Here is a 22,363-nt window from a genome sequence, read left to right on the forward strand (position 1 = left end):
GAAGACCCGACTAACATATATAAATATTATTTTTTAAGCACGTGCATTGCTCGACCCGAGTCAGGCTTTCAAGTTGTACAGTGCGCTTCCTTGCCAAAAAGACAGCACATCAAGATTTGGCAAATTGCAAATATTTCCTTTGATTTAAATACAACAAAAATGGTTCTTGTCCGTAGAACCTATAGAACCTATAAGGAAAACATATTTTAAAAATATAAAATCAGATGCCTTTGTTTGATTTTCTTTTTCAAATACGAAATAACAATGAAATATGAAATCATAATGGAAAAGCCATGAAGTTTCATTTAAAAGGACAACATATAATAAATTACTTGTCAAATCATCCAATAAACATCCATTATAGAACCATGAGAAACTATAATAAAACTTATATATAGTCTAGTATATAGGAAATAGTTTTGAAAAACATTTCATTTCCTTTGAGATACTTTCTGTCTTTGTCTTATTGCCTCGAAACGCACTGTACTGGTAGCAATTGTCGAAAGGATATACATAAACTAGGTTCGAAACCAACACACAAATCCATATACGCATCGGCGCGTAGGTTGTCCTTAAGCTAACATTTGGGATTAAAATACATGCGTGCCAACATCCAACATCCAACGTCTTCTCTTCCACCAAGTCCATTTTCCACTGGCCATTCAGCGTCCTGCTTCGGTGGAGCGCGCCTGCTCGCGGCCATCGCCGCGCTCAATGTACCAGTTGTTGTTGTCCTTGCGCTTCTGGTCGTGTCTGTGGCGACTCTGCTCGCGATGCTGCATCAATTTCCCGTGCCATTCGCCACTGCCGCTGCCATCGCCATCGCTCTCGTCCCGCTCGCCGCTAGTATGGCGCTGCTTCTTGCCGTTCTTGTTGAAGCGCTGCTCCCGTTCCCGCTCCCGCTCGCGCCTGGATGGATCGTCGTTGTGACGCCTCTTGTTGTTGTACTCCTTCGAATGGTCCTCCTTGCTCCTGCCGCGACCATTATCCCGATTGCCTTCGTGCGAGTGATTCGGATTGTATTTATCGTTGTACCGATCCTTGGAGGCATTCGGCGAGTACTTGTCATTGTATCGATCCACCTTCGGCTTGGGTTGTTTATGGGGATTGCCGTTGCCATTGCCTGTTGCCTGTTGTCTACCATCTGGATGGAAAGCCTTTGCTTCGTTTGTGCCAGTGGCGTCGCCCTCGTCCTCGGCGCCGTCAGTGCCTAGTGTGCCTAGTTTCTCGGTGACCTTTTCAAAGTTGCGAAAGGCTTGAGACTGTTGCAGCACATCGTGGACAGCATCACCGATCTCATCTACTAGAGATTCGGGAGCCGGTAGCGGGCTTTCCAAGCACATGGAGGCAAACTTCACGTACTGGCCATCGCGGCATTTGTGGGGCTTCTTGAGGTCCTCCTTTGTTATGTCCAACGGTTCCAGTGAGTCGCCGAGTCCGGGCCAGGCCTTGAACTTCTTGTACTTTTTGCCTTGGCGATTTTCCATTCCCCCTTGCTCCTGGGCATAGGTATTGTAGTATCCATCTGGGGCATAGGCTGGACCCTGTCCGGAGCTTAGGTACTGCAGTTGCTTGGACATTATGTCGATCTCGGCCCGCATCAGGTTGTTCGACATCTCCAACTCCCCCAATCGGCGCTCCAGCTCGGCTATGGGCTTGTCGTTGCCAAAACCCGGCCACTCGGGATGCTGTAGCTTCCCGATGAAGCCCAGTATAGCCAGAGTGGCGCCCACATAGAAGACGGCCGTAAGGCTGTTCTGCATAACCGGATACATACGATATAGGGTCTCAAGCTTCGTTTCTTGCTGCAATAAATTCAACTCTGGCTCCACATACGGCTCCGTTTCGGTATGCTTGTGGCGTCGCTGCCTGAGCGGCGGCGGTGGCGGCGGCGTCAGCGGCAATCCTTCTATATTTCTGGGACTAAGCCGCAGGGGGGTGTTGGGTAGCTCGTTGAAGTTCAGGTCGGCCAGGGTGTCGCGCAGAAAGGGATGGGGTGAAATGCGATCGGTGCTCTCGCAGTCGCTGATGATGGAAATGCCATCGGAAATGTCATCCGCCTGGGAGTCCTCCACCACGGCCAGGTTGCATCTGTTTCGAAGCGAAGGAATTGGGTTATTTCAGGGTGCACTAGGTACTATAGGGTATCTCTGTGTACCTGTCGTTTTCATGCTTTTCGTCGGAGTCGCCGCACTGGGACTCCCCTGGGACTTTGGCCTCTTCGTTGCTGTTGGGATTGTCCAACACCATCTCGATCCTATCCGATGGTAGAATGGTCCATGTGGATGATGTTGTGCTGACGCCGAGCGAGTCCTCGGTGGATGTTGACTTCGAGTGGGTATTGGGTTTGTCGCTCCCGCTGCTGCTGCTGCTGTCCTCGTCCATGCTGTTCTTTTTGCCTGGGAAATGGGCGAAAAATGGGAACCGGTTAGGAAACATTCAATGATTTAGGTATACAGAAGTCCTTGCTATCACTCTTACTATTTTTAATTCATTTTTTACTCTATTTTGTGTATTTTCTGCGTTACAAACACCAGTTGAAAGACACTCAAGAACCCATCTGAAATGCGTTTTCCGCTGCTAGGTGGATGGATGGAGAAGGACAGAGCTTCCTGCAGGAAAACGAAGGAGATAACGAGAGTGTTGTCTGCCGCCCCTCAAGCAGGATAAAGCAGGATGGGGATGAGAGTGCGTTTTCTGCAGCGTGTGACCTTCGAGCGAGGCCTAAATTGTACCCACACGCACGAACAGAACAGCTGGCTATCTCGCTCGCGCATGAACTGTTGCATTTCTTTTGTGTTGTTGTCTGGGGCTCTCAGGGTTGTCGGTATACATGCATGCGCTCACACGGCACTCACACGCACCTGCATACACCCACACAGATGCACACAATTTGCAGATTTTTCATATGTTTTATATTTCACATTTCTTATTGGCATTATAAAGCAAGTCAAATCAAAAACAATGCATACATGTATGTACGTGCTGTGTATGTATGAGTGCCTGCACAACAGTTTGTTTGCCTGTATGTGTGTGTTGTTTTGTTTTTCATTTGGTTTCTGGTTAAATGCAAATTATTCACTGGACACTTTGTTCACAGTTTTACCTTGAATCACTATCAGTTCTCTGCGGCTAGTGACACTTTTAGTTGTCGCAATTTGAGATAAAAACTGTCAGCTTCGCTCAAAACCATAAATAAATGTCGGAGTATTATGGCGAATACGTCACAAATTTTAAAATATACCGCACAAATACTGATGCATTTTTTCTACTAGGGTTCCATCATATTCCTAATTTTTGATATTCGTTTTAATATTATTAGCTATCAAGGATCCTTAGCTCTCAACTTATAGTTTTATCCGATTATTAAATCGGTTTCCTACAAGACTGGCTAAATTTAAGTTTTCATATTAATTGCATTGCTTATAAAATAAGGTCTAAGCAAAACCGGTCAAGAACAGTTTCCACTAAATTAATTTCCCTACATGGTAACTACACTCATACTACACATTTGCCACATATTAACTACATTTTTTCCCGTTTTTTTTCATATAAGCCCCATGAACGCGCCAGTGTGAAAAACCTCCGTTATCCACCTATTGACATGCATTTCTTTCCGAAATTTTTGAAAAAGTTGAGATTTTCATGGAAAACTGTCAGGAATTTGATTCGATGTTGTCTGGGACATGACTCCAAGTGGCATTTCTACATGGTTTCTACATTGCTACAAGAGGGTGAGTCCATAACGCGTCTTAAAACATACTGGAAAGTACTAGAAAATACTATGAAAAGTAAAAAAATTGCAAGGTGTGGGAGCTAGACATGGTGGCAAGAAAATCAGTGTGCCCCCATTATTTAAAGTATCCAGTTTATGGACTCCCTTTATTGAATTGTTTATAACATAAGATTTAAACGAAAAAAGGTCAACAACAATTTCCATCAAATAAATTAATTGTTGTACATGGTAACTACACATTTTCTGCATATTAACTACATTAGTAGGTAATGATCAAAAGCGACACCTGAAGGGGAAATGTGTACGGTTGTTGTTGTTTTTTCATATGAGACCATGGAAGCGCCAGTGTGAAAAGCCGTTATCCAATTTTGTATAATCCTATTTTCCCAAATTTTTGAACAAATCAAGATTTTAATGGCAGGCCTTTGCTCTTAGTGCTCCCTTAGTGCTCTTATGTTTCGTAAAATGTTGTTTTGTTTGTCTTTGGATTTGCACGCAGTGTGCAAGATCCATGGCTTCCCCGCCGAATATCAAAGAATTTTCAGCTTTTATATAAATGAAAAACATGTTGAAAGACTCACCTTATAAGTTCTTTTCCATGATGCGCCGCACTTCGCCCGCCTCCGAGCTCAGCTCCCAGTCGGATGAGGCGTTTCGCCCCTGTGGACTGGACCTGGTCTGTACCCGGTGCAGTGTGAGACTCCTCGGAGCGGGCACAATGCCCTTTGAACCCATGGGCACTCTCACGCGTGGCGCTGGCACCGGATATCCGCGCGGACTCAGGGGCATCGTCAGGAGCCGCTGTTGCTGGAGGTGCTGTTGGATCATATGCTGCTGCTGCTGTTGCTGCTGTTGCTGCTGTTGCTGCTGTTGCTGCTGTTGTTGGAGCTGCAGCTGCAGCTGCTGGTGGTGCTGTGGCGTCCAATAGATCTGGCTCTGGTGTCCGTTGGGGGCACGATCCAGTATCAACGGCGTGGCACGACCATCCTGCAGCACATAAGAGCCCTGGCCCTGGCCCTGGCCGTGGCCGGCAGCGGGACGCGCCACGAACTGCGGCTGCATGTAGAGGCTGTTGTGGTGGTAGTCCACCAGCTTGGCGGCCTGCAGGCCCTCGCCCGTCTCCACCAGCACGTACTCGGTGGGGGTAAGCCTCATCAGCTGCGGCAGCTGCTGCAGCTGCTGGCTGGAGAGATACTGCTCCGAGTCGTTGGACAGCAGGCTGCTGCGTTTGTTCACGTGCGCGTAAATGGGCGAGGCGGTGGCCCCCCCGGCGCCGGCTGCAACGGGCACAAAGGCACGCGACTGGGGCAGGCTCTGCACTCGGAGTGGCACCTGCGGCCGGGCGGCGGCACTTAGCTGTGAGGCGGGACGCTTGTGGCTGGTCTCCACAGAGGCGTACGACACGGGAGAGGTGTCCGCAGCGGCGCCAGAAGCGGGGCTTCTCTGGCTCCGGGTCTCGTAGATGGGCTGCATCTTGGCCGCGGGCAGCGGGGTGCGGCTGATGGATTTGCGGCAAAACTCCTTGACCTTTTCGAGTATTTCCTCGCGGGTGAGCAGTCCCCCGATCCTGCGGCTCGAGGCACTGCTCGAGCGACGCATCACCACCGCCGCACCATCGCTGGGTGCCGCCTCGCTTTCGCTCTCGTACCCACGTCGTGCGTGGATCTGGCCGGGACTCGGCTGAAGGATCATATTGTCCAGAACACTCTGGCAGCGTGCCGGTGGCGCCTGCTGTTGCGGCTGTTGTTGCTGTTGCTGTATCTGCTGTACAGGGATTATTGGTGTTCCATCGAGGATCATCACCTGCCGATTGCGGCCGCTGATCCCCGAGAAGGTGTTCCGCTGCAACGAGCCCCTCACAAACTGCTGCTGGACGGGATGCAGCTGATTCGGTTGCAGGTGCTCGTAGATGTTCTCTTGGCTCTGCCGCTGTCCCTGCCGCTGTCCCTGCTGCTGTCCCTGCGGCTGTCCCTGCTGCTGCTGCTGCTGTAGCACCTTGTGGTAGAGCTGACGATCAGTCACCTCCTTGATGGCCTTCAGCTTCTCCCAGTCGTTCTGATTGCCGCTGGCCTGCTGCGGCTGCTGCTGATTGCTGCTCTCTTGGGTCTTTCGCTGGGGCGTAGAGGTGGCCACTGGCTTGAGATGCTCTTCGGTAGGTGACGACACATAGGCGGAGGCCAGCGATCGACGCTGGCCCACTGCCTCCAGTCGGCTGGGCTGTCTCTGGCTCTGGGCTCGGATCTGGTTCCTGTCCATCGACGCAGAGCGATTGAAACGGCTGGGATTGTGGCTCTCCGGAGAGACGCGTCTGGGTATCAGGCTCTGCCGCTCAATAGTGCGCTGGAAGGGAGCACTGGCACCCCCGTTCTGGACCGCATGGCCATTTGTGTACTCGGTGGAGCGTCGCAGGGCGGTGGCCTGTCCATTCTGAAGACGACCGTTCTGGTTCTGATTCGGGTTCTGGTTCTGATTCTGGTGGCTTTGCCGCTCCAACAGAATGCGCCGCATCTCCGTGGGCACATCTCCGGCACTGGCCTTCCGGTTCGCCTCCTGCCCGTAGACGGACCTCGGCATGGGCATGACCGGCTTGGGCGTTGTCTTGCGCTTGGGCGCAAACAAACTGTTGGAGAGACGCTGCAGAACGGATAGCTTTTTGGTGTTGCTTTGGCGCAGGGCGGCCAGGGACTCGGCCACCTGCTTGCGTCGCTCCTCCGGTGTCCTCGGCAGCGTCGATGGCGAGGGCGAGGCCGAGGCCGAGGCCATGGGCGTCGACGAGGGCGAGGGCGTGGCCAGCTCTCGCTTGGGCATCAGCGCTAGACCCTTGCGCTCCAGATAGGCCTGGAACTCCTCAGAGCTGATCGTGTTCGTGAAGGTCGAGGGTGGCTCGTGATCCTTCGTGATCGTAGGCGGCTGGCTGCTGGTCATGTCCTCAGGGGCAGGCTTCTCCTGATTGCTGTTCGTATTCGGGTGGGAGAGATCGTCGCTGGACTCGCTCTTGGTCAGGGGCCCATCGATCTCATCCAGATCGTCGTCGGAGCTAATCTGCAGCTTCTTCACGCGCTCGTCGAACTTCTTGGCGTTCTTCGTGACCTCCGCGGGATTGAAGAAGTCGCCCTCGGAGTCGGCAGTACCCGTCCGTATCTTGATGTTGGCCAATTCCGGGTAATTGGGCTTCGAGCACTTTTTGAATGTTTTCGGATTCAACTTTGGCTGTTTGACCGCCTTCGGCTCCTTGGAGCGATTCAGGCCCGTCTGCTTACGCTTGGGGATCTCCTTTTCTTTCTCCCTCTCCCTCTCCCTCTCTCTCTGCTGCTCCTCCTCGCACTTGAGGCGGGCCAGCACCGTCGGATCGTAGACAAAGTAGGCGTCCGGGTTCTTAATGTACGTCTTTACATATTTCGATTGCTTAAGTACTTCCTCGGTGGTTATATATTCCTCAGCACCTGCGGGATTCCCTTTGATGCTTCCGTTCTTCTTTCGTGCATTCGTCTCGTTCTTGAGCTGCTCTCGCTCTCGCTCACGCTCTCGTTCTCGTTCCTTTTCGCGTTCTCGTTCCCGTTCGCGCAGCTGTTGGGTTACCGTCTTCCGTACGCTCAATGTTGATCGCTTTGTGGGCACTGGCGGTGGGGTCTTCTTCTCCCTGCCTCCTCCTCCTCCTCCACCCGCTATATGGCCATTCCGGAAGGGATTCTTTTGGTCAACGATGGGCTCTCCAGTGGTGAATTTTCGTATCTTCTCGTCGTTCGGATTGAAGCTAACCGATTTCTTTTTTGCCTTGCCGTCCTTGACGTTGACGTTGCTCTTTTCCAGTGTGGCATAGGACGCGTCACTCTCGAAGGCCTCCACTATTTTCAGGGTTGCATCGATATAGTCGATCGTATCGCTATCTATCTCTGATTCTCGCTGATTGGTACCGTTTGCAACTTTCTCTTGCTCTGTCTGTGGTTGTGGTTCTGGTGCGACCTCAACAACGGCTTCGTTGATTACATTGCCATTTGGTTTGCAATTTCCCTCCTCGATAATCGCCTCAGACATGTTTCGTAATAGCTCTCCAATGGCTGCTGACAGGGGGTTGGTGGTGGTGGTAATGAGGGGGAGAGCTTGGAGGGGGCTTGGAGTGGAAGAGTTGGAAGAGTGGAAGAGTTGGAGTTGGCTTTCGTATATCCGCCCACCATTGATAATGCCTGGCCTGAATGTCCGTTAGGGGAAATCTAAATAGATCAAAAAGTAATTCATTCACTCACTCACTCACTGATTCGTTCATTGATTCCTTTATTCATTCATTCATACGTACGTCTAAATATCTCTTCCTTTTTTGTGGGGGCTGCGCGATTAGCCCAAGAAGAATTCCCACGCAGTCTCCATTCAACAGATCGTTAATAAAATAGCCGCCAGAACCTGGAAAAATGCCAAAAGATTAGCGTAAACATCAGGCAGAGGGGATTCTTATACGTGTACTCGCAATCCCTCAATTTGCCATCGCCCTCTCTTTCAGTCTGTTTCCATAAATTTCATGGGCCATTAATCAACAAATGGCCAAAAACGAAACAAAAAAGCCAACTAAAAACGGAGAAACTGGTTTTGTTTTTGGCAACTTTCCGATCGATTCTGGTTATACGGAGCCCAGAGCAAGGTGGTTCATAAATAGTTGATAAATAAACACCAACAGCACTCTACGGGACACCTAATACTGGATACCTAATAGACTGCCAGCGAAAGAGTTAAGAATATTAGGGTCTCTTCCATATTGGAGCCACGTTATTCCTATTTGTCTATGAAATGATTAAGTGGCGCTAAAATATCCAACAAATTCTCTCCCTTATTCTTCCATCTCTGGGAAAAATTGAGAGAGATCGCGGAAAGATCGTCCCTCCCCGCATAAATCAACAAATCAATTCGTCCCTTTTACGAACAGCGATAGAATATATTTTGTAGGCCCACTGAGTACCGGGTATAAGAGAAGAGCCGCGGCCCTTGCCGCGGATCACGACGCTCTCGCTCGATTCTTTTGAGGCGTTTTGGCGCTACCTTACGAAGTTCAGGGTCAAAGATACATTATGGAATAGCTTTTATCATGAATCATCTTAAAGGATATTAAAAGAAGAAGATATCAAAAACGAGTACTAACATTTCTATTAGAAAGGGTTTTCTTTTAGTAGTTTTGTAGTTTCTCTGCTCGCTTTTAGGTGATTTCAAACCGTTGAAATATTGAATATTATGGATCTTCTTGCAACAGTCTCGAAGTGGATACATTCCTCTTTTGTGATTTGCTTTTGAAGTAATCTAAGAAGTAATCCCCCGAGTCTGGCCCCAATTGTGGTGGCTTTATAATGGGTCAGGCATCGCCTTACCTTTACCGCCAATCAGGGGCATGCCACAATGCTGCCTGCCAGAGCAGAGAATGGAGGAATTGCCAGAAAGAAGGAAGAACAGATGAAATCAATATTTTTCAATAATTTCTCGGAGGCCTCCAAAGGTGACACTCTACATAGAATGTGGGTCAGAGAGCAGCCCCTGATGGCGGGGGGATGGGACAGCGGCCGGGAGACGACTTAAACCGGTTTGCTGCATTTCTAAGTGCACAAACATCCAATTTGCATAACCGGGGGGCCCCGTTTTGCGCGTTTTTTTTTAAAATCTAGACAGGGGCGTCCCCGAGGGGGAATACTCGCAAGGAATCATGGCTGTAGCTCTCCAGAACAAGCCTGGGACTTTGGTTAACCCCTATATTGATTAATAAATTATGCATTAAAACAAAAAATAAATCTAAATATATTTCATGCCAAAATAAATATATTTCGGATTTCGATTAAATGTTTTTCCAGAAATTAAAAATAAGTTTTGTATATTTATGTTTAAATCAAAGTGAGTTCTGTTTAATTTTTGGCTGTGTTTCTATTCTTTTTAGGACAATTTTTTTGGGGGCTTCCCCCTCGCTCATGGCCTACGCCTCTGTGTCCAGTATCTAGTGCACCTTGGATCCACGGACAGTGGCGCATTTAGAGCTCGCCTCATGAAATCGACGCTAAATTGCAAATTGCACAAAGACCCGACCCGACCCGCCCTGCCTCCCACACCCACTCCCACTCCCACCCCCACCCCACTGCCCCTCCCATTATGGTTGTGCCACATTTGTGCCCGTGTGCTAATCCATCGCTAATCTGCTCTCTCGCTTGCATGCGATTATTATTATAATAATTTTTGCATAGATTCGAGAATCTCGAGAAAAACAAACAATGCTTTTGGGCCGTTGCGAGGGCAGGTGTTGCAGAGCCAGTCCGACCGTGAACCGTCGGCAGAAACTATATGGCACCACCCTTCTGTTTTCTCTGGGTTCTCTGGGGGTAGCCATAGCCTGGCGGGGGTCACCGTCACCGTCGGCCACCCGTAGAACTAGCAACCACCCCCCAACAGCTGGAAGGCCAAACCATCCCCCGGAACCCCGGACAAAACGACTCTACGGAGAAAGTTCTTGGATTATTGGAAAAATTTTCATTGCGTTTCGCTTTCGCTGCAGTCCCAATCCATTCGATATGCCATGTGCCACACGGCACACAAGGCACAATTCCAATCAAAAACAAAAGGCATTCAAAATGGTACCTAATTTTATTGCCCAGGGAAATCCGTGCCCACCATATCCTTTACCAATATCTAATACCGATCAATCTGTAGAGCTCTTACTTCTCCGCTTTTATTATTCCCTTGATCCAAATCTAAAGGATTGCCTCTTGTGCTCTCTCTAAATTTTAGGTAATTTCTTTGTTCGAAATTCCTCTCAAAACCAAATGTTTATGGAAAGTTCTTCCACTCCACTTTCGCTCTCGTTTAGAGTCTTAGTTTGTATATATTTTGGTCTTGTTTGGGTTTCACAAATTTGTGGGAAAATCACAAGTTCTCTTCTTGAGATCTGTTTGGCTCTTCCCTACAGTGGGTGGCATACCAAAAGATCTACAATTATTGAGTATTCTTTGTGTTGCGGGGCTCATCGATTAAGTGCTTGATTTATATTTCCGAGGCATTTTGTTAATCTTTTTGAAACCGTTCCAAATCGATGTGAATCATTCTTTTTGGCCAGACTTCTATCAGATACGTTGGGTCCTTTGTCTGGGGCTATGTGGTGTTTGTGTGTGAATATTTTGGCGCATGACTCGGACGTCATAGGGTCAATGACCAGACCAGACCAGACGAGACCAGACCAGACCAGACGGTTGGTTGTTTATGGGCGCATCTTGCAGATGAGCTGCGACAAATGTCCAGAGGACCCAGCAGGCCATGACTCATGCAGATGGAGGATGGAGGATGCAGCAGGCTGGGAGTTTGGGAGTTTGGGCAATCGATAGACTCCCAGCTGGTTGGGATTTGGTTTGGAATTGGGAAACTCCAGGGCCGGCCAGGCTATGGCTGCGTCTTGTAATTGAACGCCTTAAACGCGTAAACAAAAGGGGAATGTGTAAAAACAACAAAACACACGCGGCGGCACACAGCACGCAGCACGCAGCCCAACTGATGACTGACATTGACGATAAATGAACAATCGACCTCAATAAAGGCAGACAACAGCAACAACACAGGCAGTACCGATGCCCGTACTATTGCGCTCTATTCGTATCTTACCCCAGTACCGTACATATGCCCGCCAGATATGTATCTACGACTCGGGAATTTTCACTCGGGAATTGAGTTGATCAATTCTATTAAGGTGCTCTCTCTCTCTCCCCACGAGCAGCGGCGGCACTTGGATAAGTCAAGAGCCGAAACAAAAGCCGGCAACAATGGGCCATTAAATGGTTATGGGAAGTACTGTACATATGATATGTAAAACCCATCGGGTCTATTGTAAGATCTGATTAGATCCGATAGCAACTACCGAAGGCTTGAAGAACTAATATGGAATCCCAATGAATGTAAAGGAGCTTTACTTGAAGAGTTTTCCACAATTCTGGCCTTGTTCTTTCTGGAAACCCCATTAATATCGTCGTACTCCTAACGAAAATCATCTGAGATCCCCCAGGCATCAGCTTTATTTAATTTACAATTTAGTCATGCCAGTGGATGTATTTGATTAGTATTCAGTGGACAGCACAGCTTAGCAGCTTAATGCCTAGGCGTACACACATTAAAGGCAATTCCACTATTTAGGCTAAGTGGCAGTAAAATATTGTCCAAATAAGACGCAAATAAAACACCTGATGATGGCAAATTCCGACATCTAAAGGTCCTTCAAAGCAGCACTCCAAACGATATCCATCTATTGCTAGGGAACGGCCACCCCGCACCATCGAAAACTCTTTCAAAGTCTGTTCTTTCTTTCTTGGAGGATGGAGGGAGGCTAGCCCAAGACCATTTTATTTTGGTCAATTCAATTCAGTTTTAGTGCTCGACTTGAACTTTAGAACCTGGCAAACAGGTTGGGTCAAGAGTGTGGTGTGTTGTGCTCGAGTCGCGACTTGCCACAGAACGTAGAACGTAGAACGTAGAACGTAAACCGAAGAACGGACGTGGAGTACAAAGCGTGTACTTGTGTGTACGAGTATGCGGATGCTTCAAACGATCCCCAGACCAGACATACTCGTACTCGTACTCGTAGTCGTAAAGTGCTGGCGCAATTTTCGGTGCTTCGTGACGCCACTCTTGACCAGTGGCTCTGGCATTGGGTTTTGTGTTTTGTGTTTTGGTCATTTTTATTTGGGCTTTTTATGTGGCTCTGACTCTGGTTTCAGATCGGACTGCTGGAGAAGTTGTACGCACGCAGGCACGCACAACGTAGTTTGTAGTACCCGCTCCGCCCTGCTCCGCTCCTCGCATAATTAATTGCGCAACACTTACGGAACAGAGATCTCTCCATACAGAAACTATAGTATACAAATCTATGGTAAATATGTATCTGTGTGTTGTGTGTACTCAAATATCAGCTTGAATGAAGAGCCTCAGGGCTCCGTCTTTGACTTCTTTAGCTCGGGCCTTACGGCTGGAGTACGAGTATCTTCCGTGGTGGCTTTCATACCCTTCTGTAATTTGTGCAGAGTTTGAGGGTATATTGGACAGGGATCTCATTATTACTACGCATTATGTTTCCTTTCATACATTCCTAATACATTTTCCTTAGAGTAGAATCTCGCATTTTTTTGGGTTTGTGGTTTCTGAGTATCCCAAAGTCGAGGCAACACTCGTTTGTGGCTATCGCCCTGTGTTTGCCTTTGCATTTGCCCGTTTTATTTGATCTCGATGAGGAGGAGGGGGGGGTGGGGAGAAGTTTTGTGGTAGAGCGAGGAGATGAGATCAGGCGGATGGATGGGATGGAGTCCGTCCGTCGGTCCAGCCGGCTCAAGTGTTTGTTTTTATTTACGAGAAATGTGCGTACGAGAAATGCCAGAGATGATATTTACGAGTATAGTCTCGTATTTATATTTATATAATGATATGCATGTGCCCAGGGCATGGCGCTCCGGGGCCTGGGCCTCCTCCGGGGCAATCTGTGCAATCTAATGAATCTTTAATTGTTCACTTAATACGTCAAATGTGCGCGTGGCAGTGGCAAAGAATGGTTTTGGTTTGGTTTTGGTTTTGGTTTCGGACCAATTGAGGAGTGGCCGCTCCTCCTCCTCGTTCCGCTCATCCACGCCTGGGACTGACCTTTGGCTAATCTGGGGGCCCCCATTCCGATCATCAATTTGAAAATTTAAACATTAAGTTTTTCAGTTTTTTTTCAGCTCAGTAGTTTACGGTTTTCCATTCCACACAATTAATTGATGGAAGATGACGTCGCAACAATAGTTGCCCCCATTGACCCATAAAATTCCTATCGATGCCCAGGCTTGTTCACAGCGGTGTAATACAGTGGACACTGGCTGCGATTTCTACCACGTTTCTATATCTACATTTGTTCCTACAATATTTCATAAATATTGGGAGTTCTTTCTGTTCGATAGGGCAAAAATATCTTTGAAGTACCTGCCATTAAAGATTGCTCCTGCCATAATGATCTTGAGAAATCATTGGCCATAACTAATGAGCCTTATCAAGCGTTCACTGTTTATGTCTGCTGTCAAAGCCCATCACGGGTATGTCAAACAGTTTTTTTTTGCACTATCTGGGTTCAGTTTTACTAGACTATAAATCTGAGCAGCGGCTGAGCGACTGAGCGACTGGGGAGGTTGCCTTCATCAAATGCTTAGTGCGCCAGTCCCAGTCCCAGTCCCAGTCCCAGTCCGAGTCTGAGTCCCCGGGTGCCATACGATGCGGCGATATTGATTGATTTTAACAATCGCACCATAAATGGCCGCCCGGGTCCGGGTCCGGTCCCGCGGCGGCACTGCCACTGATTGTAACCTGTGTGTTTCGATGCGATGTGAGTGGTACACGTCATCGCGCGTCCACTGTATCCACCGTTCGCTCAATCGTGCATCATATAGCGCATACACCGCATGACGTCACTCGCTTGCCTCAGATGGAAAAGCGTTTGTTGTACGCCGCGTCGTTCCATGGAGGCCCCAAAAAGAAGTTGCAGAAGAAGTCGGGGGCTTGGAGTCGGGGAGTCTTTCTTGTGTTTCATTTCATGGATAACTCACGAGTCGTACGGGTACGATTGCGAGTATCTGTGCTGTTTTGTGGAGATTGTGCAATGCCTGGAAGCACCAGAAGTGTACACACACACACACATAGCTACAGATACAGATACATATACAGATACGAGGGTATCTACAATGTTGCAAAAGCACCGTTAAAACTCCAGCGAATATACACATATACGTATGTATGTGTTTGTGGCACAATGGAGGTAGAAATAATAGTGGTGCCTGCCATCAGGGAATACCTGATCTCATTTGGATATATTTTACTCTCTCTTTATATCTTTAGAGGATATTTTTTCACCCAAAACGATACTGGATAGAGATAGATGTACAGGGACATCCCGCGGTAGATTGATCCCCGAGAATATCAGCAAACAACATAGATGGCGTGTGCATGAGTACGTTACAAAAGCATGCCCGCCGCTGCTATAAAGCAGGCACTCTTATATGTATCTACAATATCTACCTTATATCTACCATTAAAGATGTAGTTAGATGGATTTGTTTTATTGTTTTTCGAATTGTATTACAAGCAATTATTCAGATTCTTAATACTCTTATACATATTTCCAAAGGTCTTATTCATATTTAAACTTGAAAACTTGTACACCATTATTAATGTCACGCACATTGAAATTGAATAGATACAAAAGGGGAATTTACAAATAGTTAATGGTAGTCTGTGGAGAGTGGAGAAATTTACATATTTTCTGTGCGATCTATTGTTTTTCTCATGGTCGTACATCGTACATTAATTTGCCACAAATTTATCGCTCAAATGCTGATGATAAGTACATTTGTGGGTAGGTACGGGTACAGTTACGGGTTTATGTGTATCGAATTACCAGAGACGAGGCCCGAGCTGCGGTCTGGAATCAACAGGTGAACTACTAACCTACCAAACAGCCAGCCAACCAACCAACCACTCGACCGTCCGAACTCAACCCTACTCCCTGGAGGGGTCGCCCTCCTCACTCTCGTGTCGAGTGTGTGGTGTGATTCGGTGCTGCTGCTGTTCAGTGGAGCAACTACTCGTACTCGTACTCGTACCGCTTGCTGGGGGGAAATTCAGTTGCAATTATTACACAGATGCTTGCACAAACAGTTTTATGACATCGGAGTCGGAGACGGAGACGGAGACGGAGACCGGTGGCTGTCTCCCTGTCTGGCCTCTGCGGTGGGGCTGCCGTTGCCGTTGGCCGCTGACGATTGACATTTGATTTGATTGCGTTTACAGCAGCCGGCTGCCGGTTGTCGGCTAAGCGAACTGCACCCCTCTCTCCCTCTCTCACTCTGCATTGCCGCTGGGCGGGGCCCTGGGGTTGATGTACCGCTTCGCCGTAAAATGTTGCGCAAGTTTTCCGAAGTAACACGAAACGGGGCAAAGGAAGAGAGACCTTTCCCCCCCCCCCCCCCCACTGCACAGCCCACCCAAAAAATTAAACGTAATCGTATTCGCACAAATGAAAGCAACAAAAACGCTGTGTGTGACTTTTCCGGCAGTTAGACTTTGTTCACATTTCCATAATTACAACAACAACAAAAGAACAATATTTGGGTACAGTGAAGGCTCGCTGGGCTCTACAGGGCTCTCTGTAGAGATCGATCGCCATCCGCCCCCCAAAGAGAGCTTTTACTGTAGCATTTAGTGGGGCAGAGCTGCACACGTCAGTGTGTTGTACTCGAGTACATAGCGATATTCAATTTGGAAATGGAATAGTATGGAATGGAGATTACACTGGCATGTGAGGGTCTTTTTCACGTGTTTGCAAGCACTAGTATGTGTGTGTGTGTGTGTGTGTGTGTTTGTGTGTGATTGGAGGTTGCTGCTGCTTGGCGGGGGCTTTCGGTTCCATACAGTCATATATCATGATACATATTTCGTTATAACATTTCGACTGTGCTGCGTGTATTAGCACATTACAAAAAGCCATCACACCTACACAGCAGATTCACCTTGACAATGTGTGATAACCGATCACGATCACGGTGGATGTGTGTGTGTGTGTGTGTGTGTGTGAACAGCTGTGTACGAAAACCGAAAACATTTGTATGTGTCAGTACAAACTTCTGGGAAGATACTCGCATATTCACAGCTGCGGCGAAGATGTTAAGTGTCTCTGACATCTGAGCAAATATTTACAGAAACATATATACCACTCATTAGTCATGCAATCTTAGGGTTTAACCTCTCAAACAGACACAGAGTATTTTCATACATGTTTCCTTAACAAGTTTTAAGACATTTTCCAATCCCAAGCGAAAATTTGATCGTATTGCAAATTCTTAGCTTGATATGGATAGAGAACTGTTATTCCCATCCCATACACACATACCATACCAACCCTGGGTAGGACCACTATTATGTTGCCCTCATCTGTATGTATGTATGTACACACACACATACATGCTTAGGCCTGTTGTGTATGGCTTGTCTTTCCAGACATAAGACGCTTTAAGACGACTCACGGCAAACAAATACATGGGAAGTGCACAAGCTTTTTTTCGGCACACCCTTTGCCAGTGTCTGTATGTGTGTATGTTTTTATGTGGAAGAATCCTTAAACCGGTATGGGTTATGGGTTAAGGGGGTATCGGGTGTCAGGCTGGGCAACGTCATCGTTATGCCACGCCGAAAAACGCGCCTTGAAGACAGCTAATATACGAGTACATGGCCCCCGTCTGACTAAGCACCAGTTCGCACATGCACATACATCTAGTACATACATACATACAGGTATCTATAGTATATTTTATCCATATTTGTTGAATATATTTAGAAAAGGCAGTTAGTTAGTTGGCTAAATAGGCAGCTGTTGGGGCCTGCCAGCAGCAGCAGCAGCAGCAGCAGATTGCAAAAAGATTAAACCTCTCTCTGATAAGATAGCAACAATTATCTTGGCGAGCGCACACAAACGCAAACACAAACACAGTGGATCCGCTCCAATTCTAATTTGAATTCCAAGCAGTGACACACTATGGTGTGAGATTGAGAGAGGCTGGAAAAACCCAAGCACAGCAAACACTCTCAAACACACACACACACACACACACTCATATGCACAGTCGTACATGTATGCACTTGGAAAGCAGCGGAAGATGCATTGGGAGAATAACAACAAGAACTAGAGAGAGAACGCTATAACTATATAACTGAGAGTCTAGACGAAACGATACCCGTTACTCACTGGACACCCACGGACCTATGGACTTTAACCCTTGGAAACTACAGATGTCATAGGTCTTGTACTCCTAATTCTGAAATTATTATTCGCTCGGAAATAATATTGGGTGCATCGGTAGAAAAACACAGAGCAAAAATCGCTTCCCGCTTCCTGCTGCATATACCCTAGTATTTTACGAGTGCCAGGGTGTCGAAAGCAACTGTGAAAGACATTAAATTGCAGCCGGCGTTGCTGCTGCAGAGCTGGTACAGCGCTGCTCTGCTCTATTCTCTTCCGCTCTTCTCCCTATATGGCTTTGATTTTGCTGTTGCAGCGCTGCCTAATCTCTTCCGCTCCACTCCAGGCATGGCTTTGCTGCTGCTGCTGCTGCTGCATCGCTGCTCTGCTCTGTACCGCTTTGCTTTGGCTGCTGCTGTCTATCCTCCTCGGTTCTCCCTTCTACCCCCTGAAAGTCATTGCTTTTTCCGCTCTGCCTCTACTCTGTGCACCGCTTTGCTCTGGCTGCTGTAGCGCTGCTGCCCACACTCTTCCGCTCTGCTCCCTGCTCCCTGCACCTCTTTCCTTCTGCTCTGCTTTTGGTTTGGCTTTCTTCGTTTGCCTTTGTTACCGTTATTGTTATTGCAGCGGCTTTAGTATGCCGTTGCGCACAGTTGGTTTAATAATTCGAAAATGTTTTTGAGTGTCTCCCTCTCCCACAAACCACCATTTTGAGGCCGCCGCAGAACAGCTCTGTTTTGTTAATGCCGTTCTCCGGCAGTGGGCGAGGGGTTCGGGGTACGGGCTATGGCTACACGGGGCAGGGTAAGCGCTGGTACTGGGGTTCATTCACCGGCAAACCCAACCAGAGACAAATGCCAATAAGAACATCCCGAGTTGGTTGGTCTCGTAGAAAAACTCCAATTCTTGGTTATGCCGACACACAGATATTATCACCACACACACACACAGATACACTCTTACACGCATTCAACAGAGGCTCGTTTTTTGGTGGTTGTTGTAGTGTTATTAATTTCGCCGTAAACGACCATTAACTTAAACCGTAGGCACGTTAAAAAAAACCTATTGTACCTCTCTCTCTCTCTCGTACGCTCTCCTTGACTGCTAGATTGCAAAAAGCAGTCAACCGCTCCGCTTCTCCGGTAATTATAAAAAACAATAGTAAAGACAATTTACTACGCGCGCACTATACGATGAAAAACGGCGGGTAAAAAAAAATACAACAAAAGCACGTCCGCTCGCCACGAATATGTCTGCATGTATTTCAAACACTTGTAAACACACAATAACTAAATGCAAACAAACAAACGAAACACGCAAAAACTGAAAACAAGACACTTAGAAATTTAAACGCAGCGCTCGCACGTTACACGACCACCCCAGAACCGCGCAGTTCAAAAGTTGGAAAACATTTGAGTATTCGGCAGTGTGACCGGGGAGTTGTCGATAGAACATACCGTCTGACCCTCAAAAATATATCGAAATATACCTTCTCATTTCAAAAATATACTGTAAATATACCGATAGAAAAAGCGAACTTAACCCACTTAATCCCACTCTATTTAAGCAGGTAAGCAAAATAAGTTAAACAGCGGAAAATAATACTGGTTGTTTATTCTTCTTGTAAATCCATCCTATCCATCCTCCTACAAATGTCCACCTTATTTTTCACCAGAATTGCGCTGAAAATGTATAGATTTATAATATTCGTGTATGTACCTAAATACCCACGTGTCGATAATGGGTTAATCGTTCTCTGTCCATGGTCAGAATCATATTTCTTGATTTTTATATTCGGTTGAATGTTACTAGCTAGCTGGGACTCTCAGCACTGAACACATACTTTTATACGATTGATGAATTATTTTTCTACAAGATTGGTTAATTTTAAGTGCTTCTTTTTATTGCATTATTTATAAAATAAGGATTACAAAATTTTTTTTTTTTACATGTTAACTACGCTGTAAATACACAGTTGCTACGGAATGAAATTGTGTTCGGAATGCTACGTCATACTGTTGATGGTGTTGACGTTCGATGGTGATGAAAATTTGCATACCCTTTTAAAATGTTGTTTTCCAAGCTGCTGTAAAACCTAATTAATAATGACTTTTTCTCAGATTGAAATTTGTTTACTCATTCATGGATTTTATTGGGTTTCTCTATATATATTTTGATCCCGAAATATATTCTTGTCTCTGAAAGAAGATAAACATATTCCTCAAGTTTCTGAATTTTCATGGGTGTTTATATAGCCGTTGCCGCCGAAAAGATGAAATTGTAAAAAAAAAAACGAGCAGGAACGTTGAGTCGCTGCTACAGCCGCGACTCTACATTTATTTCCCGATACTCGGTCAGTACGTCTCCCCTCCGCCAGGGGGCGCACACTGCACCAGGAAGAGTGTGACAGACAGGAAATGAGGAAGAGCCTGAATTGATTTGTTCATTCTGGCTATAAAAATAATCAGATTTGATCCAGATACGGCAATCTTGCAGATATGGCAATTTTCTATGATTATGCGTCTAGGGAATGGTGTTATTTAGAATGGCTTTGAGCAGCACATCATTTAAAATATCCTTTCGTCCACTCTCTGGATGGACGATCCGAATGAAGCGAACAGGCCTGCGGGCGAAGCGGATATCCTGCTGCGTGGGTGCGGATAATGCTACATTTCCCCCGTCTTCCCAGTGGATCATGTCGCAAGAGACCTCCACGGTGCAGTTGGACGTGTTTTTAGTATATAGTTTATATAGTGTATTTTGAATACCTACGATAGAGATGTTATTGATTATGCACCAGAAGCTCAGCTTAATAACGATCTCATTTTGGTTGACACCAAAACCGCTCCCTAAATGGAAGGCCACATCCACTCCTGGAGACACGTGGGCACGATAGGGCAATTTCGACGTGATTATCGGTTTCTCGATGGCGTCGAGTATTTTTAAGGACTCGACGATCCCAGAGGGACGCACCACACGCACCAGGTCTTCGACACTAATGAGAGAGAGACGTACAAGCGAGAGCACCGATTTAATGTCCACGCCCTGATTGTGGCGACTCCATTTGAGTACGGATTGAAAGACATTGATTTCGTGTTCAATCAATGTGTCCCGTCGCAGGACTTCTTCCAGTGATTCCTTGGACAACATTTGGAAGGACTGGTGTTTCAGAACTTGGGGTGCATTTTTGTCCATGAACTTGAGGCATTTCATGGTCAGCTCTGCAAGATTGAATTTACGAGCTGTATCCAGGATCATGCACGTGTTGCTGATGGACAGATTATTCTGCAGATGTTTGGCTAGGGCCAATTCGACTTCTGGCAAGATATACAAACTTGCCAAACCAAGCACTTTGGAGGTTGCATCCACGTCCAGTGCGGATACAGCAAGAGTGCCCGAGTAAAGATAGCCGAGGATTACCTTGAATGCATCCAGCGGCGCCTCCAGTCGCACCTTTTGTTCCGTTGACTCGAACATGCCACCGAAGAGCAGGGCGCGGAAGTACTCGCTGCGCGTTGCTAGTATCAGACGGTGCGCCGGCAGGCAATGCTCCTCCACAAAGAACGACACATCCGAGTAGAGCTCGTTCATGCAGAGACTGCCCAAGTCCTTCAAGACTTGGTCGCCGAAGACGTGCACCGGCTTTGGCTTGGAGCTGTGGCGTCTCTTAGCGGCGGACGAAGAGGTTGCGCGGCTTTCCTGGCTGTCCATTTTCGTCACTGGATTGATCTGTGTGCGAGCCGTATATTCAATAGACTTACTCTTTTTCTTTTTCTTCAGCAACTTGTTTTTTAAGCGCAATTTCTGGTCAAACGCTTCGCAGGCTGCACAAAAAAATATCGAGAAATCAGTGGCTTGCAGCTGCAGGAGGAGGAGGTGGGTGCACGTGGCAAAACGAGGCGCAGGCGCAGCCTTGGAAATCGCAAGTCAGCTTGCAGCGCCACAAAACCCACAAGAAGACGAGGCGCAAGAAGCGTTAAAAGAATCGAAGTAAATGCACAAAAAGTATAGGAAAACCTTGTAATGAACTTATTTCAGGCTTGGCAGGTTGGGGCACGGAGCGTATCACATCAGTGGGGTCAGGTTTTGCCGCTGAAACTACATCACGGTTAAGGAGTGTATGGGGAGAAACTTACCCTTACCTCTGCTGTGTACTGTGTTTCTAATCTATTGGACGGTGTCGGGTTGTGGGTGGGTGTTTCCGGTGTATTCACGTGTACCTCGCGGGGTTTTAACAAACTGGGCGCACACTTATACTATTTGTGGTTATACTGTCTGCCTGAACACTCCGAACTGCTTCCTTTTCGAATGTGAACTGCCGTTTTATTACAAGAAAGGCAGGCAGAAATCACCGTCAGCAACTTGCACCCGGGAGCCGCCGGTCATTCGTCGCGCATACATATGTCCATATGCTAGGCTCGAATTAAATGCGCTGCACAGGGCTCAAGCTAATTCTGGATGGGGCCCAGCCACGGATTCTTCCATTGCTGACTTCGCAAGTTTGGAACGACGCGATTTGTTGTCGAAATGCACTGCGCTTCTTTAGCTTTTACACAAAAACATACATAAGTGTTCTTTCATAGTATGCACGTTGGAATAACCAAAACTATGTACCTATGTATATAAAAAATGAATAAAAAGGGCGTGTGATAAGCGGGTGAAAACTGAGAGAGGAGTCGAATACCGACCTTCCGTCTGTAAAATGCATTTTCGCAGCTCTGCCTCTGCAAAAGTCGCATATTTGTCGGCCCGAGGATTGCAAACCTCAGTAAATAAATGGTTGAAATGCAATGACTGCATCTTAGAAGAGGTGAAGCAATTACTGCACCGTCAAGTGGCTCGTGTGACACCAGCAGAAGGCTGTTACGCGCGGA

General features: G+C 47.1%; 3 protein-coding genes across 7 annotated transcripts; all 3 read right to left on the minus strand.

Moving 5' to 3' along the window:
• Positions 1 to 662: 662 nt before the first annotated feature.
• On the minus strand, positions 663 to 2,385 carry LOC6599346. The gene is made up of 2 exons (XM_002024466.1): positions 2,159 to 2,385; positions 663 to 2,091 (listed from the first exon to the last, which is right to left on the minus strand). Exons 1-2 carry the CDS (start codon positions 2,383 to 2,385, stop codon positions 663 to 665), a joined length of 1,656 nt encoding a protein of 551 aa, XP_002024502.1.
• Positions 2,337 to 18,863, minus strand: LOC6599345 (chromatin modification-related protein eaf-1). Its single transcript, XM_026991409.1, has 4 exons — positions 18,561 to 18,863; positions 8,031 to 8,134; positions 4,318 to 7,947; positions 2,337 to 2,399 (listed from the first exon to the last, which is right to left on the minus strand). Exon 3 carries the CDS (start codon positions 7,769 to 7,771, stop codon positions 4,319 to 4,321), a length of 3,453 nt encoding a protein of 1,150 aa, XP_026847210.1. The 5' UTR covers positions 7,772 to 7,947; positions 8,031 to 8,134; positions 18,561 to 18,863; the 3' UTR covers positions 2,337 to 2,399; position 4,318.
• Positions 18,864 to 19,650: 787 nt separating this feature from the next.
• LOC6599344 (BTB/POZ domain-containing protein 9) lies at positions 19,651 to 21,788 on the minus strand. 5 transcript variants are annotated; one of them, XM_026991352.1, is made up of 3 exons: positions 21,626 to 21,788; positions 20,262 to 21,313; positions 19,651 to 20,198 (listed from the first exon to the last, which is right to left on the minus strand). In XM_026991352.1, the coding sequence occupies exons 2-3, from the start codon at positions 21,198 to 21,200 to the stop codon at positions 20,013 to 20,015; spliced, it is 1,125 nt and encodes a 374-aa protein (XP_026847153.1). In that variant the 5' UTR covers positions 21,201 to 21,313; positions 21,626 to 21,788; the 3' UTR covers positions 19,651 to 20,012. The 5 variants fall into 5 exon arrangements, with proteins under 5 accessions (XP_026847153.1, XP_002024500.1, XP_026847151.1 ...); XM_002024464.2 differs by having other exon boundaries at positions 19,651 to 21,218; positions 21,632 to 21,788; XM_026991350.1 differs by having other exon boundaries at positions 19,651 to 21,313; positions 21,632 to 21,788.
• Positions 21,789 to 22,363: the final 575 nt, after the last annotated feature.

This window comes from Drosophila persimilis, unplaced genomic scaffold (genome assembly GCF_003286085.1).
Source record: "Drosophila persimilis strain 14011-0111.01,24,50 unplaced genomic scaffold, DperRS2 tig00000663-arrow-arrow-pilon, whole genome shotgun sequence".
Classification (NCBI taxonomy): Eukaryota; Metazoa; Arthropoda; class Insecta; order Diptera; family Drosophilidae; genus Drosophila; species Drosophila persimilis.